Source organism: Nematolebias whitei, chromosome 21, assembly GCF_014905685.2.
Source record: "Nematolebias whitei isolate Nwh7 chromosome 21, NemWhi1, whole genome shotgun sequence".
NCBI lineage: Eukaryota > Metazoa > Chordata > Actinopteri > Cyprinodontiformes > Rivulidae > Nematolebias > Nematolebias whitei.
Window position 1 is genome coordinate 21,623,027 of NC_056518.1, and position 16,781 is coordinate 21,639,807.

Sequence of the window (16,781 nt, forward strand, 5' to 3'; positions counted from 1 at the left end):
TATATATATATATATATATATATATATATATATATATATACATATATGTGTGTGTGTGTGTGTGTGTGTGTGTGTGGCGGGGGGGTATATAAAAACAGTGCCTTTTATATTGGTGAGTTATTTTGATGGAATGGCCAATATCCAATATTTAACTTTAACGCAAATATCGGCCAATACCATGCCAATAATATTGTGCATCCCTAATACGTTTTATGTAACACTTTTCATATGGACGGATCATACTGTCGTGATACAACAATCTGCAATGAGTCCAACTTTGTAGCAAAGTGAATAATCTATAAAAGCAATAAAAAAAATCAGAGGGTCAAATATTATCCAACGACGCCAAAACAAAAATTTTTTTTTTTCATCAAGGTGGCAGGGTTGTTGTGAAACATTTCACCACAATCAGGAGGTGGAGGGCTTCTGTTTATTTAGCTTGAGGAGGTGAGATAAAGACCGTCACACGTTCAGAATGTGATAGAAGGTGCTTTTATTCACTGGATAAATAAGTCTATTGACTAACAACTTTGGATGAATTTAAAGACAGATCACACAGCCCAGAGACAGAACATTACAACACACAAGAGTATAAGGTTTATTTGTTTGACTGAGTCTTTGATAACACCCTTAAATAACACCAGTAAGAAGAGTGTTATTGAAGATAAAGAAATATTATAACACAGTGAATAACAAAAGTTTGAAGCAATGGGTTTTGATACTTTGCTCATTTGATTAACGTGTTCTGCTCAAGCTAAAAGTTCATTAAAAAGGAAACACTTTTTTAATGCAAAAACATCAAGGAAGCATCCACAAAAGAGAAAAACATGCTTCAATACTTCTGTTCACCAAATTGCATTTGATATTGCAAAAATCTAAATGCTGAATAAAAATGAAGAAGTTCTTTCTGCAAGTCATTTAAAGCGCAAATGTGGAAAACTAAATAAATGTATTAAAGTCAGCAGTGGAACTTTAGATGCTTTAATTACGTATAATTATTTTATTTTTGTGATAAAACTTTCCACACAGCATGGTTTAATAAACACATGCTCAGCGAATTAAACAATTACTAGAATGAGAGCAAAAAACAGGAGCCAAATAATTAATCTGGCTTTTGGAATGATCCAAGAAAAGAGGGCAAACTGGAACCACTCTGGGTTTTCCATCGTCTTATTTAACACCAACTCTTTTTTTTTTTTTATAAACAGTTTCCATATAATTCAACTAATTGACTTCAGAAGAAAAATAACACTTTGATGGTGGAGACGTCCTCAATGAACTATAGTGTAAAACCAATTTAGTACAAGCGCACACATAATGTAGTTTTCAGATACAAATTGGATGTATTGCATTGTTTAAATGCAGCAATGGCTACACAGATGCAACCTAATGCTCAGATGAGTTATCATTAAAGCTACTAATTTGTGATACTGCATAAGAACTACCGTACTTTCTGCCGTACATGTCGCACCGCCATATATAGTAAGTTGCATTAGTCCAAATATGTCTAATAAAGTGGAAAAAATCATAAAAACATTGATTCATTGTATAAGTCGCATTTATAATGTGTCACCACTGACGTGTGGCGTTTGTTATATGTCACCGCTGACCACCTGGAAACGTGGGCCAGTGTTGTGCCAAAAATCAATAGGCTGCCAAATGGTGGCTGCGGGAGCGTGCATGGGAGGACTTTATACAAGATTTTAACAAGATCAACACTTAAAAACAATTATTTGTTTGCTCAGAATTATAGCAAATGTGTGTCTCAGTTTAACTTTTCCCTAATAGATGCACTTTAACAATCAAATCAGCTGCATTTCGCCTGGATGGCGTGGATGATTTGACGTTTGCTCCAGGAGTTCCGGAGCGAGACAAAGGTGGCTTAGTATGGCAAGCCAAGTGTCTCATTAATAGCCACTTTTACCTATTAATGAGACACTTGGCTTGCCATATTACTCGAGCGCCCTCTAGCGGCTGAAAATGGTAGTGTTCAGCATTGTCCATGTCAGAATGAATGAAATCGTCAGATCTCAGCCAAAAATTGGTTTGTAAATATGGGAGAAAAAAACAAAACATATATTAGTCGCTTGGCTGTGTAAGTCGCAGGGCATGCTAATTTATGCAAAAAGGTGTGACATACAGCGAAAAGTACAGTACATTTAACATAATTTTGGTTTTCAAAATAAAATATGTAATGCATAAACATTTGTACATTTTAGCAGCCATGCCCTTTTCATTTATAGGTTTCAAGGGAACAGTTGTAAGTTTTGAGTCACAAGAAAAACTAGAAAAAGGATATATTAGATAACTCTGTATTAAAGAAAGTCATGTTTTCTGAACGCTAGTGTCCAAAGCAAAACAAAACAGCAACCAGACAAAATTAGAAAAAAATAACAGTACAAAAATTTGTCAGAAAAACTCCATGAAAGGTCTCTTTAAGATATTTGTTTGCAAATTAAGACGGTCAAAAACATTTCTTTAAACTGCTTCATGATTCGTTTCCATTTATTCCTCCAAATGTAATTAATTGTGTGTATGTATAGGAGTCACGTTGAAGAAAAATCATTAAATGTGACTTTTCCAAACTGTTTTACAATCTGAGTCCTTGCTTCCTTTTTGCTCAGTGCACACAGGGGCCAAGATGCATGCTTTATTTCCATCCATCCATCCATTTTCTTTACCCGTTTGATCCATTTTGGGTCACGGGGGTCGCTGGTGCCCATGTCCAGCAATCACTGTGCGAGGGGCAGGGTACACCCTGGACGGGTCGCAAGTCCATCGCAGGGCCATGCTTTATTTCAGCAGTGCATAATCTAAAAACTGTTTGCTCCTCTGTTTGCAGGAACAGGCCAAGTAAAACACTTCACAGCTGGAGGCAGAAGAAGCGGGGGAAGGCTGTGTGGAGCTGCACAACAAACCTCATATGGTTAATATTCAAGAACTCATCCCCTCACTCTTCACACCTTCATAATATGCGTTCCTCAATACGGCTTCTGCAAAAGGAAAACTTCACCAGAGTTAATCAACTGAAACAGCCACATGCAGCAGAAAGGAAACACATGTGGTGGCTTAGTGGCAAGAGAAGTGCTGGCTTTCTCACTCTATAGGCTGACTTGTTTTCCTCCACATGGTGGAATATGGCTCACCGTTCATTCATAGCATTAACTGTATGAGTTCACTGTGTCATCATGGAATGCAGCTCCGTGCTCTTTGGACTTCAACACGCCGTCTGAATAACTTGCTTTTCAAAATCTCAGTGAAGCATGAAATAACGCTTTACTTGAAATGTGTTTGGCGCTTCAGTCAATTTTAATGTGCCTCACATCCGAGGCCTTTCAGTACTGTGACACACAAACACACACCACACAAACTGAAAACTAACCGCCACTCAGGTGTTTACGCCGCCACAGTTGCTTAGAGTTAGGGGCAAAACACTGACATACATGACAGGAACTGTCTCCCCTAAAATGAGGACATCAAACCGCTCCTTGCTCTTGTTGTTTCACAGATGTTTGAACACAGTAGCTTGGCAAAGGCATGGCAAGTGCCAATTCTTCATGCAGTCCATGTACTCCTGTCTTCCTTCTTTTTTTTTTATTGAAGGACATGTATTAATGTATGTGTGTGACTGCAGCCTGTGCGATTTTAGTCTTAGTGGGGAACTCTTAGCTCTTACCACTCAGATTAGGTGTACAGCTATGTCCAGACCGCATGGTAGGAGATAATACACCTGACATTCTAAACCTCTTTCAATCATCATGGGATTCTAGGAAGGCTATACTGCTTACCCAATTTACATTAACCACAATGTTGGTTTCAAGTCAAATCTTCTCCTGGTTTTACAAAACTAAAACGAAACAGTAAAAAAACAAAAACGTTCAATTACTCTACCGTTTGTGATTATGTTGGGTTAGAGAAACAATACTCCTCTGCAGCAATTTGGCTTTAAGTACAAAAGTACTGAAGTGAGCTGTAGATAATAGGTGATGAGGTCAGCATTTGGCTACTAGCCACTGTATCCCACTGCAACTATGTGGCTTTGGCCTAACAGCACAAAGCCGTTGGATACAGCACTGTGCTAAAATATTCAATGATTTCTTTGTTGAGCTTTCAATGAGGCAGGTCAAAATACAGCTCTAGCACTCTAAAAAATTGAAATAAAATTGAGGTCTTGAGAAGGGTTCAAGATACCTGTGATAATTCTGCAGTTAATTTGAGGGGAAGAAATCTGCCACACTAATTTTCTGAGAATGTCTAAAATTCACATGACAAAACTGCACACTTGTGCAAAATTGAGAGCCCCTATAAATAATCGGAAACATTTTGGAGACCCTCTTATGAATACTGTTTGCAAACTAGTCACCAACAGTTGCAGACCAGTGAGATGATGCCTAAAGACCTCCAGAATTCTAGAGAACTATAATTGATCAAGACCACTTAAAAGATTGCAAAAAGGTTTGGCTCGAAAACAGCAAAGTATGATGAAGTTGATGTTTAACAGTTTTGCACACATTTTAACTGACAAATCTACCTCAGCTCTTTTCTATGACCTTTTCCTATATACATGTGGGTGTGTATGCTGTCATGCATGTGTTTGTGTGCATACGTTTTAACAGTATCCAGGCAGAGAAGAGGAAGACTGAGTCACAGGATCTAAGGCCTCGCAGGAAGACAGCAGTGTGATCTCAGACATGCTTGGCCAAGCCCCCGCAAACTACTGATGAGTTATAGCCCTGCTGCAATCGTACGCCAGCACCTCTGCCTTAAACACGTACTGCAACACACACTCCATCTCCCCTGTCTGGCCTGGAGTATCAGGGACCAGCTGCCAGATTCACCTCCACAAGGGGCAAATAAACAGGTGAACCTGAGGGGGGATGTATGCGAGATTGATGGCGGCTGCACTTTCTCTTGTTCTGGTGAAGCAGGAGGTCAGAAGGTGTGTGGTAATAGCAGGATTTAGGAGCAGGCTGCTGTTGCTCAACAAACACAATAATAATTGCCATGGAGGCAGAAGGTTTATTTTCTTTATTATTCCCATTTAATTTATCAACTTCATAAGGTCATAGAGTTGCACTCACATCAATTCAAAAGATCTAAATGAAGCTGAGCTAAATATGCAGCCCGGCCAAATTCCAGCATTCAAACTTTCACCACCTTCAAGAGAGGAACACCTAGGCCTGTCACGATAAAACATTTTGCTGGGAGATTAATTGTCTCAGAAATTATTGCGATAAACAATAATATTGTTGGAAATTTGACAATAATTAGTAATTATTGCCAAATTTGACAATAATTAGTAATTACTGCCAAATTTGGGTAGTGGTGGTGCAGAGGTTAGAAAAGATGGGCCTGCGATCAGAAAGTCACAGGTTCAACTCCCAGTACCATCAACATCAAAATGTGGGTGGAAAAGGTGAAACAACCACACCTGCCTCCACCCTAATTTGCCCCACTCTGGGCCCCTAAGCAAGGCCCTCAACCCCAACCATCTGCTCCCAAACAGGTCTCTCTTGAAAATGAGTTCTTTTGACTCAATGAGACTACCTGTATAAATAAAGGGTAAATGAAAAATTAAAAAAAAATTTTTAGAAGAAATATTGGTTAATTTGTTTTGAGTGTAGTACCTTTTTTTGACCACTGGATGGCAGTATATAAGACTGTTTTAACCGAAGGATGGATAGTAAGGGAGCGTGCAGTGTATCTCTTTAAGAAAAAAAAATAAAAAAATGGGATGGAGGTCCCTTGACATGACATGGGCTGTCTCTCTTTCCTATTTTTCGGTTCTCAAAATGGCGAATGCTCGGTGTGATTTGAGCTCTTTAGCATAACATTTTTTCACACAAAGCTTTTAATTAAAAAAAAATCAGTAAACAAAGTTTTCAGCTTCTTTTTGCAGAGAAAAACAACTTTTTACATGAAGGCATGGGTTTCAACCATGAATTTTTTTGCTTTGACAAGATGGAGTTTTGTTCTGAGGTCAGCCTGTTAGCTTAGCTCGTAGCTTAGCTTCTCAGCGTAGCTGCTTTTAACGATCCAAAAACGCGATTTTGGACAGTTAAAATGGATTTTAACGAGAAAAGTGAATGGGAGGGGTCAGTGAAGAGCACCAGAGTTGAGTCTTGTCATCCAGTGTCTTCAATAGAAAGAGAGAGACACGAAGAAACGATACAGCCCATAAATGAAAATGAGATTGATAATTTTCATTTATCATGCGATTAATTGATTTATTGTTTATCACGACAGGCCTAGGAACACCAACAGGTAATTTCTCTAAATGTTTAAACACACACAAGCAAGAATAACGGCTGTAGCAGTGAAGAGAAAAGCCATTTCCCACAAAATTGAACAGGCTGTGCTGCTCTGCCGACCACAGCAGATTGGAGCGGAGAGAATATGGAAACAGGGAGCGGCTCTGAGGGGAACTAACCAGCGAGTATGACTGAAGAAAGAATCAGGGACAAAACAGGTCATGCTGATACTGCTGCTCATCTTGTTTAAACCCAATCAAACAAAAGTTAAACTGTAGTACAACTTTTTTCTTCCAATTGAATGTGCTGTCTTACTAATTAAATAAGCATTACATTACTAAAGTCTTCCGTTCGACCTTTACCCTTCAACACTCAAAGACCTTCTCGTTGTTATAACATGTAATTTCACTTCCTCTGCCACCTTCCTATCAGTTTTAAAGATCATTCTCTGTACTGAGAGACAGGAAAGGCAAATAGTGCTGAGAAAACAGCGCACAATAAGACATTCTGCATCCTGCTCATGCTGCAGGGATCAATAATGTCACACTGATATGACCAAGTGGCAATATCAGAAACAATATGGTCTTTATTGCTGCACACTGGAAAAATGTCTAGCAAGTTGGTTGATCTGTTGCAGCTAGATTATGTGTAATTTGTCAACTTTGAATTAAAACATTCCTTCGTAGTCAGCAAATTAGTGATTAACTTGATCAAAAATGACCACGTTAATGCATTATTTAGAAGTCATCCAACCAAGTTCTCCTCAGCGTTTGTTATGCTCGAAGTTGTTTAAGCGTGCTGTAGAGCACTTAAGGTGGAACCCAGTCAAACGCCAACTGTTAATGAGTAAATTAATAAGAGGAAAGGACGCATCCGTTTTCACTGAACCATGTTGTGCCACGGTTACAAATTTATGAAGGGAAACTTGTGGAGTCTCTCAGGAAGTGCTCCTAAATCATGACACGTGCTTTGCTTCAAAAGGACAAAGTCACCGGGATTCCTGGGTATTAAATGCTTCTACATTACCACACTGCGGCCTACCACTTCAGTATAATCACAATCTAGACCATTTCAGCTAGCATTAGCAGAGATTGGAGTGGTGTGAGATTATCTCCTTCCACTGGCTAAAGTCAAGTGCGATGGAGGACATCTGGGTGACCTATGAGCTCAGAACACCCAACGCAAAGCCACGTTTAGTGGCCGAGGCAGCCTTCTTCTCATGGTTTTGGCAAGGAGAATCGGCCGTGCAGCGCCCACAACCCCCTCTGCGAATCATCCAAAGCCTGCCAAGAGGGCTGCCCCGGCCATCCCTGCCCCCTTATCCCCAGAGAGAGCCATGCTTCTCCACTCTGTCATTCTCTGACTTATGTGGTCGAGCCCTGTGTTCTGCCTTGCCACTTTACATTTAAATGAGAGCAAGGCAGCAGAAATGTGCACTGCAGATGGTAGAAATTACTTAGGTCACTTAACTTCAGAGATACTTTTACCCCTTTTTCTTCTCTCGTTGCCTTTTCCACAAATTACTCCAACCCTTGGAAAACGGATAGATTCCTTGTGAAAAACGGCTTTAGGCTGTGCATATGCAGCAATCCTCGTTATCATATAAATTTAGTCAACGCTTTGGCTTTGGAATAAATCTGTAAATCTGTAAATACACACATAAAACAAACAAAGTATATAAATGACCATTTCTATGTGTTTTACAACCAAATTGTGAATATTTAGTCTTACTGGTGACCTGTTATTTTTTCTTACAAGAAGCCGAATGTGCTTTCCAGGAAACTTTTGGCCCAAATGTACATCGCACATAAAATCTTTCTCTGTTGGGATGCTTTCTGGGGTGAAATATGCTCACCAGCTCCAAAGGAACATGCAGATGTGGACTTGAGGCAAACAAGGGAGCAAGATGGTGATTTATTTCCTGTTTGCTTCAGCTGGTCAATGTGAACTTCAGCCTCTCAGTGTTCTATTGGAACATTTCTCTTTCTGTGTCCTTGTCTTAAATCTCCTTGTAACGTGCAACATAAGATCTCATGCAAGATTGCAGATCCTAACTTTTGGATAAACAAAAGAGTTTAGTAAAAAGCCAAAAACTGACAAACTCAAGATTGTTATCTTAAACAGGAATGATGGGATATTTTCTTTGTCATAAGCTGCATTGAATTTTACACATTATTCGAATGTTTGAACCACTTAATTTTTTTTATGGCATTTTGCCGTTTACTGGTGTTGAACGTTTTCTTACTCAAAAAGGCTTTTGTCTGAGTAATTACAGAGGCAGCTGTACAACCCTCAACCAGAGACTGGGAGTTAACAGAAATGACAAAACCAGGGGGGAAACCTGTGGCTGAGGCAGCTGCATTTCACAGCCCTTTCAACTGAACTGCAAATGCAGCAACATCTTAAGGCCAAGTGCAGAAAAGCATTCGTGAAAGTAACTTTGCAGGCAGACGTTGAAGAATTTTTCCCGTCTTCCTGCAAGTTTTTATTATCTCAAATGATAGAGATCTTTGACCTGATGAAATGCTTCAAATACTGTGTTTTCTCTACAGCAGAGAGGGTTTTGCCAGATCAAAAATAGCCAAAAAAATTACGTTTTGCCTTCGAAAGATCGTAAATACAACAGAATAATAGCATAAAAAATGTTGAACAAAGATTGGACCCTACAACACGAATCAAAATTTCTCACATGCCTGATACTACCGCAGCAAACGTTTCACTTTTCCTGCAGCCTGATCCCACCCATGAGCAGCATCACATCATCCTCCAAAAATGCCTTGGTGAAGAGGAATGTTCTGTTGCTGGCTGGCTGTCCAGGCAGACCAGCTGGCTTACTGGGAGTCATTTTCAGAGTTGTGAACTTTTGTCCTGTCACTGCTCCCTTGCTGGCTGCACCAGAGTGCTTGGGCGACACCAAACAGGAAACACTCAACAAGTGGAAGCTATGGATGTTTATCTCGCACCACTCATCAAGCCCCCTAAAACCAGAGAGACAAGTCAGACCCCAGCTAGTTAAACACGGTTGTACCAGCTCAGAGACTTGTGTAGCGGCAGAAGAGATGTCAATAGGCCATTGTGGATTAGATCATTCTTCACCACCCAAGGACTGACTCCCTCATTCTTTTTAGGAATCAACCTTTTGAGTGGTGATACTAAAAAAAAAACATTTTAGACAATTTCAGGAATTTTGATTGCAATAGTTGCTGAGCAAGATGTTAGCTGAACCCATCAAGATCAGTTTGCTCTGTACAAAAACTGACTAACTCACTAAAATGGGATTTTGTGGCTCAAACAACTACTACCAAAACCAAGTTCAGATCAGCTCAGTGAACAGAGAAAGGAAATCTATTCTGTGGATGCTGGCCAAGTCATGTGGGCTGAGTTTTTAGTACGGAGCGGAATGAGCCCAACAAAATCTATACAACACAGAACAAGCTGCATGACTCCCTGTTCAACAATGAGACTGATTCAAAACTAAAGACAAAAAAATATGAAAGCCCACATTACAAAGACTTTACAAGTTTCTGGAAGTCTTACAGGTGTTCAATTACTTCAACAGTGCATTTGAAATTTGTATTTAATGGGGGAAAAAAGGACTAAAATTTGACATGTGTTGAAAAAATTACAACTTTTTGTTTGTTTTCTATCACAATATAACATCTAAAGTGTGGGTGCTGCAAGCCCAATGGATGAAATAGCTCCAAAATGAAAAACAATAAAGATACAGCAATATTTAAAAAAAAGCAAAGCTCCCACTTCAGGAGAAAAGGCAGTTTTGTCCTTAAGCTATGGTCACAAGTTTTAGATGATACCAAAAGAATGTGACTTCAGATTGCCGGGATATCAACGCCACAGCAAAAATATTTTTCTTCTTTGATTAAAAAAAATTATGTTACAGTCGTGAAGTATAATCTTAGGGGGAACAACATGGTGTCAGCAGAAAGGTAGCATCCAAGACCAAAACAAATGTAACCTATAGAACCACAACTTAACTTTGGTCTTTAATTTAGCTTGTTGACTCTTGTCTTGTGAAAAACTTTTTGGTTCACTGTTTTCAGAAGCAGAAAATCTGGAAGTCCTACAAAAGAAAAACTCTTATATGCTGAAATACAAGCTGCCTCCTTGAATTTATTGTAAAACTAACAATACTGATCCAACTTAGACACGAGTAGTTGTTGACTCTGCAGAAATGGAAAGCAAGAACTGAGGCAGTACACGTTTGGGGAGTTGGTGAGGAGGAGGAGGGATCAGTTTTCAGGTGCCCCCCAGCAACTTGGACTACAGTATAATAAAAGCTCTAGGAAGCTGATGAAAAATATTACATTTGGGTTGCTGCATTGCTCTGCTGGCACATTAACTCACACCCCCATGATCAGAAGGGAACAAGACTTACAGGTAATCAACTAAAGTTCACAAGAAATGACACAGCAGAAAACCTAACGTTGGACTGTACAGATTCAGGTTGGAATTAGCATCCCAGCTTGTTGCATGACTGACTGGTGAGTCATTGAGTGAAGCAGGCCAGCTCTCAGAGGAAGAAACAGCACCACAGGGGGAAACACACTTTCATCCATTTGTCTATCCCCGTACAGATATTACCAGATGAAATCCAAAGCTCTTTCCTGTTAGAGCTTTGCTGACAGACACCTGAAGTTCTGCTGACTAGAAACATCCTGGGACAAGTGGCCAGTCTAGCTATAGGGTCAGAGATCCACAGCTGGAAAGTTGGCAAAGATGAGCGGAGTCTGCAAAAAACTCCCTACTTCCATGCATATTTTAACACAAGAAATAAAGCAGGGATGAATTGAAAACACGCGAGGATACAGTCATATTTTCCATTGATATCGAAGCCATTTGGCTGGGTTTCATGAAATAGCTGAGGCAGCGCAAAACTTTTGGCATTGCTTGATAGGCAAAATTTACAATAAAGTGAATAAACAGTCTGAATAAGTTCTTTTGGGATTGTGTCCTGCAGATTAATATGAACATATTTTCAATAATTTATTATGCACATAGCTCTTGCTAAACTAAATCTAATATCATCCTTGCAATAAAAACACACACAAATAAAAGATAATCACCTCCTGTCCTATGAGTACACTGCAATGATTTTCTCCAAGATTTGTCTTTAAAATTTCATATTTCCTATACCCTTTTCCTGCTACAGATTCTTGAAACTGCTCCAATATGTTACAGTATCTATCTACATGTCTGTTCAGATTAGATTTTCTGCTTTGCAGGCCAGAACTTCTTATAACTAGCTAGTGAGAATCAGCAGACCTCGTAAAAAGCAAAAACATTACCCAGCTCCTCTGGAATGTCAACTCAGAAAACATTGGAGGCAAAAGACACAAACTCAGTACAGATGGCAAATTCAACATCCTCTAATTGTTGCTCTGTTTAAGATAAGATTCATAATCTCAAACATCACTAATGCTCTGGCCTCCCTTAATGTTCAGATTCCTCTCGTTGATGGAATTGCTTTGTTTAATCACGCTCTTCTTTACTCAATTAATGATAATTACAGACGCAAATAGAGTAATCAACATTAGACCTCAGGAGGATTAAAAAAAATTGCAAAAGTGGAAGCGCAGACAAGCCATTTCATTATTTACCAGGCTTTTGCACATAATTAATCCAATGCAGAAAAGTCTTCCACTCAAAAAAATACAGGTGAGACCATGAAAGAGTTTAAAACAGCTGTTATGAGATTATTAAAATATAGGTTTTTTTTTTTGTATTTTTCAGGAAAAGCAAAATAGTAATTTGGCATTTGTAATAAAATTCATAATGTGTTTGTCGTTTAAATAGCTTAAAACATTTGTGGCTTTATGGTTTTGCACAGCTTGTTGTTTGAAGTAGTTTTAGTTTTAATGGCTTAAACCAATTTTATTTTGCACACTATAAAAATGCACATCAACACCAACCGTGCGTGTGTTGAGAAACTTAATCTCTAAAAATCTAGCATAAAACAGAAACTTGACTTTTACTAATGCAGCTTATAGTTCCGTTTCAACCCACTTCTTGAGCTCCAGTGTTATTCCAGCATTATTGTCATGGAAAATACTGCAACAAGAACACATAGCCACAGCATGGGCCTGTGTATGTTTGTGCACTTGTTTCATGTCAAGTAACATTACACCACGATGTAAACAACTGTCGCGGGTACGTTGCGCCGTGTAACTAGAGGAGCACCGACACAATCGTCCGCACGTTTCTGCCGCGTTTGACTCATTTCGAGGAACATGGCCCAGATGTCCGCTTTGGAAAAACAAAACCTCAACAGATGAATATGGCAGGAGTCAGCAAAGCACATGGTGCCTCATTAGGTTGGTGCTCTACAACCTTTGATAATGTCACCCTAGTTTCAAAACAAAGTGAGTTTTTCTGACGTTACACCTCAGAAGAGATCAGAGAGAAAGTGTAGGATTTATTGATGACCTTAAAAAGTGAAAGCAGAGTGGGTTTTGATGATGTTCTTACCTTTTGATCAACTATAGAACACACCAAGTCCTTGACAGCAGACAGTGAGAGGTCAGTGGCCTCCAGGTTCACCGTCTCTCTGGTCAGTCCAATCTGCAGCAGGAAGGACACGCCATGGAAGGAGCTGCGGGAGTTGGTGGGGCTAGGGGCGCTGGGGCTGCCGTTGGACAGTCGCTGGTAGATCTGGCTGGGCGGGCTAGGCAAGGGCGGGAGATGTGGATGGAGAGAGTGGAGGAAGCCTCGGGGTAAGGATGGGGGAGAGGAGGCAGACATTGAGGTTTCTTCCAGTTCCAACGTGAGAGGCTGAATAGTGGCAGATTCAGTGAAGGCTGTCAGAGAACAGCACCGTTCGGTCTCTGCAGATCGACTTGTCGTGTGGCAAATATCTGCTCCTCATCAGTTGTAGCGAGTGAGTTCGGATTCTTTGTTTATATTTTTGATCCTACCCACCCACCTGAGCTCAAACAACACATGCATTATTAACTGGATGGGCATGTGATGGAGAAATCGTCCAAAGATTTCTGCAGGAAAGTCACCGCAGCAAAATTCATATCCTGGAGTTTTGCTCTTTCTCTTTGCTGAAGTCAGTAATCCACTCCGACCACAGGAAACCTGTCTCCACAAACAAACAAACACAGACACATAAACGCTATTATTCTGATACTATAAAGCAGGTAAAAACAGTGACTGCTTTGGTTCTTGTAGACGTTCTTTAAATAATGCTGATTCAGCATTTGCACAACTGCTTACATGTTAAGTTTCCTGTTATTGCGATCAAATTACGGTATTCTCATATTCAAATTATTACTATTTCTCATCAGAACGTTTGGTTAAAAGGGGAATAGCGTGCTATGGCTTTTAATATTTGTAACTTTTATACTTTTGAATTCATTTTATTTTTTATTACAAAAAAATTCCCCATGCTTGCACCATTTAGGTCTTCTTGTGCTCCTTTTAGCTACCAATTAGCTACATTTAACTTTAAGCTAGTTCAGCTACTTTTATGCTACACTGCACTTCTAGCTAGTTTAGCTAATTTTAGCATTTAGCAACTGTCTTGCTGACTTTAGCTAGTTTTGCTAATTAAGGTTTTTAGTTACTGTTTAGATTCCTTTTTACATCGTGCTACTATTTTGCTAACTTTGTCTTTTAGCTATGATTACACTACATTTAGCTTTAAGCTTGTATTTTACTTATGTTAGCTTTAAGCTATTGTTTTGTGGATTTTAGCTTCTGTTCTGCTGGTTTTACGGTCACCGTATGGTTTCAACTTTAACACCTCAGTTTAAAATTTCGATGCCACTACAGTAAAGGTGCCTTATAAATGGGTAATAAGCATTAACAAGGTAGTTGACAATCAAGCTGTAAACAAAAATAAGCAATTATTTGTAACAAAAATGCATTAACAAGCAGTAATATGTCAAAAAATAAATAAATAAATAAATAAATAAATAAGAGAAAAAAATGTCAGTTGATCAACTTGCAGAAGAAAAAAAAACATGAATAAATAAAAACTGAGTCCACTTTAGTGTAAGAACAGTGATTTCAAGCTGATTTATAAACCATTCTTTATAAGACCTTTACAAACTTATAACCTATTTGTAAAGCATTAATAAACAGTTCATAAAGGTTCCCTTATTTCAATGTATTCTTCAAATTTCCTCAGCAGCTTTCTGAGATTTTTCTAGTGTTCTTAAAAAAAAAACAAGAAGCAAAACGTCTAAGAGATGTTTCAGTGGTTTAAACTTTCTCGTGATGCCAAATGAGCCACTTCTTACATATAAAGTTGCTTCACCTGTAATTAACCCTTTGATCAAGCTGTTTTAATGGTTTGAGCACTGCAGCTTTGATCAGTCAGCAGTTCACAGAGACTCATTGAACAACTCCACAAACATCTGGAACCAAGGCGTTTGAACATCTGCACCCCTCCCACTTTCGATTGGCTTTCTGGCAGGACTCGAGTGGAGAGAATGCCATACAAACAAGTTATACAAGCCCCGAAACGGCACTTTCTGGGAGCTCTTTGTTGAAGCCGACCCATCTCCGGTTCAAGTCCAGTTTCAGAGCCGAACGTCGACAAGAACCCGCTCCTGAAGCGATCATTTACCTTCACTCCCAGCGAAGGGCGCTTCTCTTTCCATTGTGAGGCAAGTGAAGATGAAACTTTTCAACTCCATCAAATGAAGGAAGCCTGAAGTTTGCTCCTCTGCGGTTCTTCTCCCCGCCTCTTGCTTACAAAGTCACACGCAAAAAGTGCGTAGCGTCGTCGCCTATATTTGGCAAACGCCAACTAAAGTTATTGACTTACTCAGAAAAAACATGGCGCTCCAATTATTTTCTTTTATCTTTTTATTCTAGTTTGTAAGTTCATGCGCATCTTATTATCCTTCCAGCTGTGACTACTCCCCCCGTTTGACAAAGGAGGAGGAGAAAAAGTGAGAGACGCAGTCCTCGCTGGGGTTTGGAGTTTTTATTACCTCCGAATGAGTGGACTGGCAGGAAAACTTGAACTACAATTCGGAAAGGGTAGGCGGGTTCCAGCTAGTGCGCATGCGCGTTCCTTTTCCGTTTCATTAACTTGGCCCCGCCAGAAAAAAAAAAAAAATCCACATGACCCGGATCGGTTTATGAATCGAGATTGCTCCCAAAAAAACGAATTATTTTCGTTTTACATTCATAAACTTAAATATGTCCGTTTTATGAGTATTTTATTGGTTAGAACTGTGCAAAAAATACAAACAAACAAAATAAAAGTTCTGGAAAACTGCGAAACTCTTAATTGGAAAAATAATTACTGCGGGAATGACATCACATATGACAAGCCGTGTCATATAATTGTTACACAAGTTCGTCAAAGCAAAAACATTCCCAGTAAGAATTAATGTTTCAACAATTAACTCAACATGTCAAACATCTTAAACATAATTATTTCTCAAACAAATGGCGTCATTTTTCTTATTTGTATTTTGGGTATTTGCCTTAAGATATCCACATGCATGCTTGTCCAAAATTTATTTCTAAAATTCAGAGACCAATTGAGCCATTGGGGGATATCCAGAGTTCAAATTACAAATTGTTTAAATTATATTAAAAAAAAACTGTGTCAAACACCAATAAATCAGAATAATGACTTGCAGCAATGTATTTATAAATATGTATAATACATTTTAGGTATCTAAAATATAGCTGTTACTAGCCATAACTTAAATTTACCTTTTTTTACATCTCATAAGTTTTCCATAGTTATCCAAAAATATCTTTGCACATAGCATTCACATTTATTCTAAATAACCACAAGAACATTTGTGCTATGTCAAACAAATGTGCATATGCAAAACAGTTCTTGAATGTTAAAATGGCAATTTAAAACATTTTAAGTATTCTTAGATATCTTAATTTTAGTTTATCTCACTTATGCCAATGGTAATAAACTCAATAAGTAAATATTACTGCATTATTACTAAATATTACTGTATTAGGAAAGGCATTTTAGATGTCATATTTGACCAGTAAGAATATAATCTTGACTGGGACAGTTGATGTTATCAATATCCTAAAATAGTGCTCAAGTTTCAGGTCATTTTCACTTTGTTGCACTTTTTCCCTGCAAGTTCTTCTTAAGATCTTTTATAGCTAGTTTTTATATATAAAAAAAAAAAAATATTACTTAGAACCTCAATATTGCATATTCCTGTTGGAGGTGCAAACCTAATCACGTTGCATTATGCAATAGTTACAAGACAATAAAGAATATTATATTCTATAAAAAATAATGCAATCTAGGTTTGATTATATGCCACATAACCTGCCAAACCAGGAATTCATTCTGTACAAATGAACATAAAAACAGGAAAGGAGATCTGATTTTTTTTGCACTTATGTGTTATCCAGCTGCAAACCCAACAGCAGATTACAAAACAATTTTTTAGGAACTTGTCCTTTAGTTATTCTTTGTATGAAAGATGGTGCAATCCAGTCATGACATAAAAGACAGTTTAAGTGAAATGATCAGTGCGAACACATAAAAAATGTTGAAAGTCTCTGTGC

General features: G+C 38.6%; 1 protein-coding gene across 1 annotated transcript in view; it reads right to left on the reverse strand.

The window, feature by feature from the left end:
* prkd3 (protein kinase D3) overlaps nt 1–13,007 on the reverse strand; it is a 36,133-nt gene extending 23,126 nt beyond the window's left edge. Inside the window, exon 1 of the mRNA XM_037695066.1 lies at nt 12,735–13,007. Within this exon, the coding sequence (XP_037550994.1) occupies nt 12,735–13,007 (273 nt within the window). The remainder of the gene's footprint in view (nt 1–12,734) is intronic.
* Nucleotides 13,008–16,781: the final 3,774 nt, after the last annotated feature.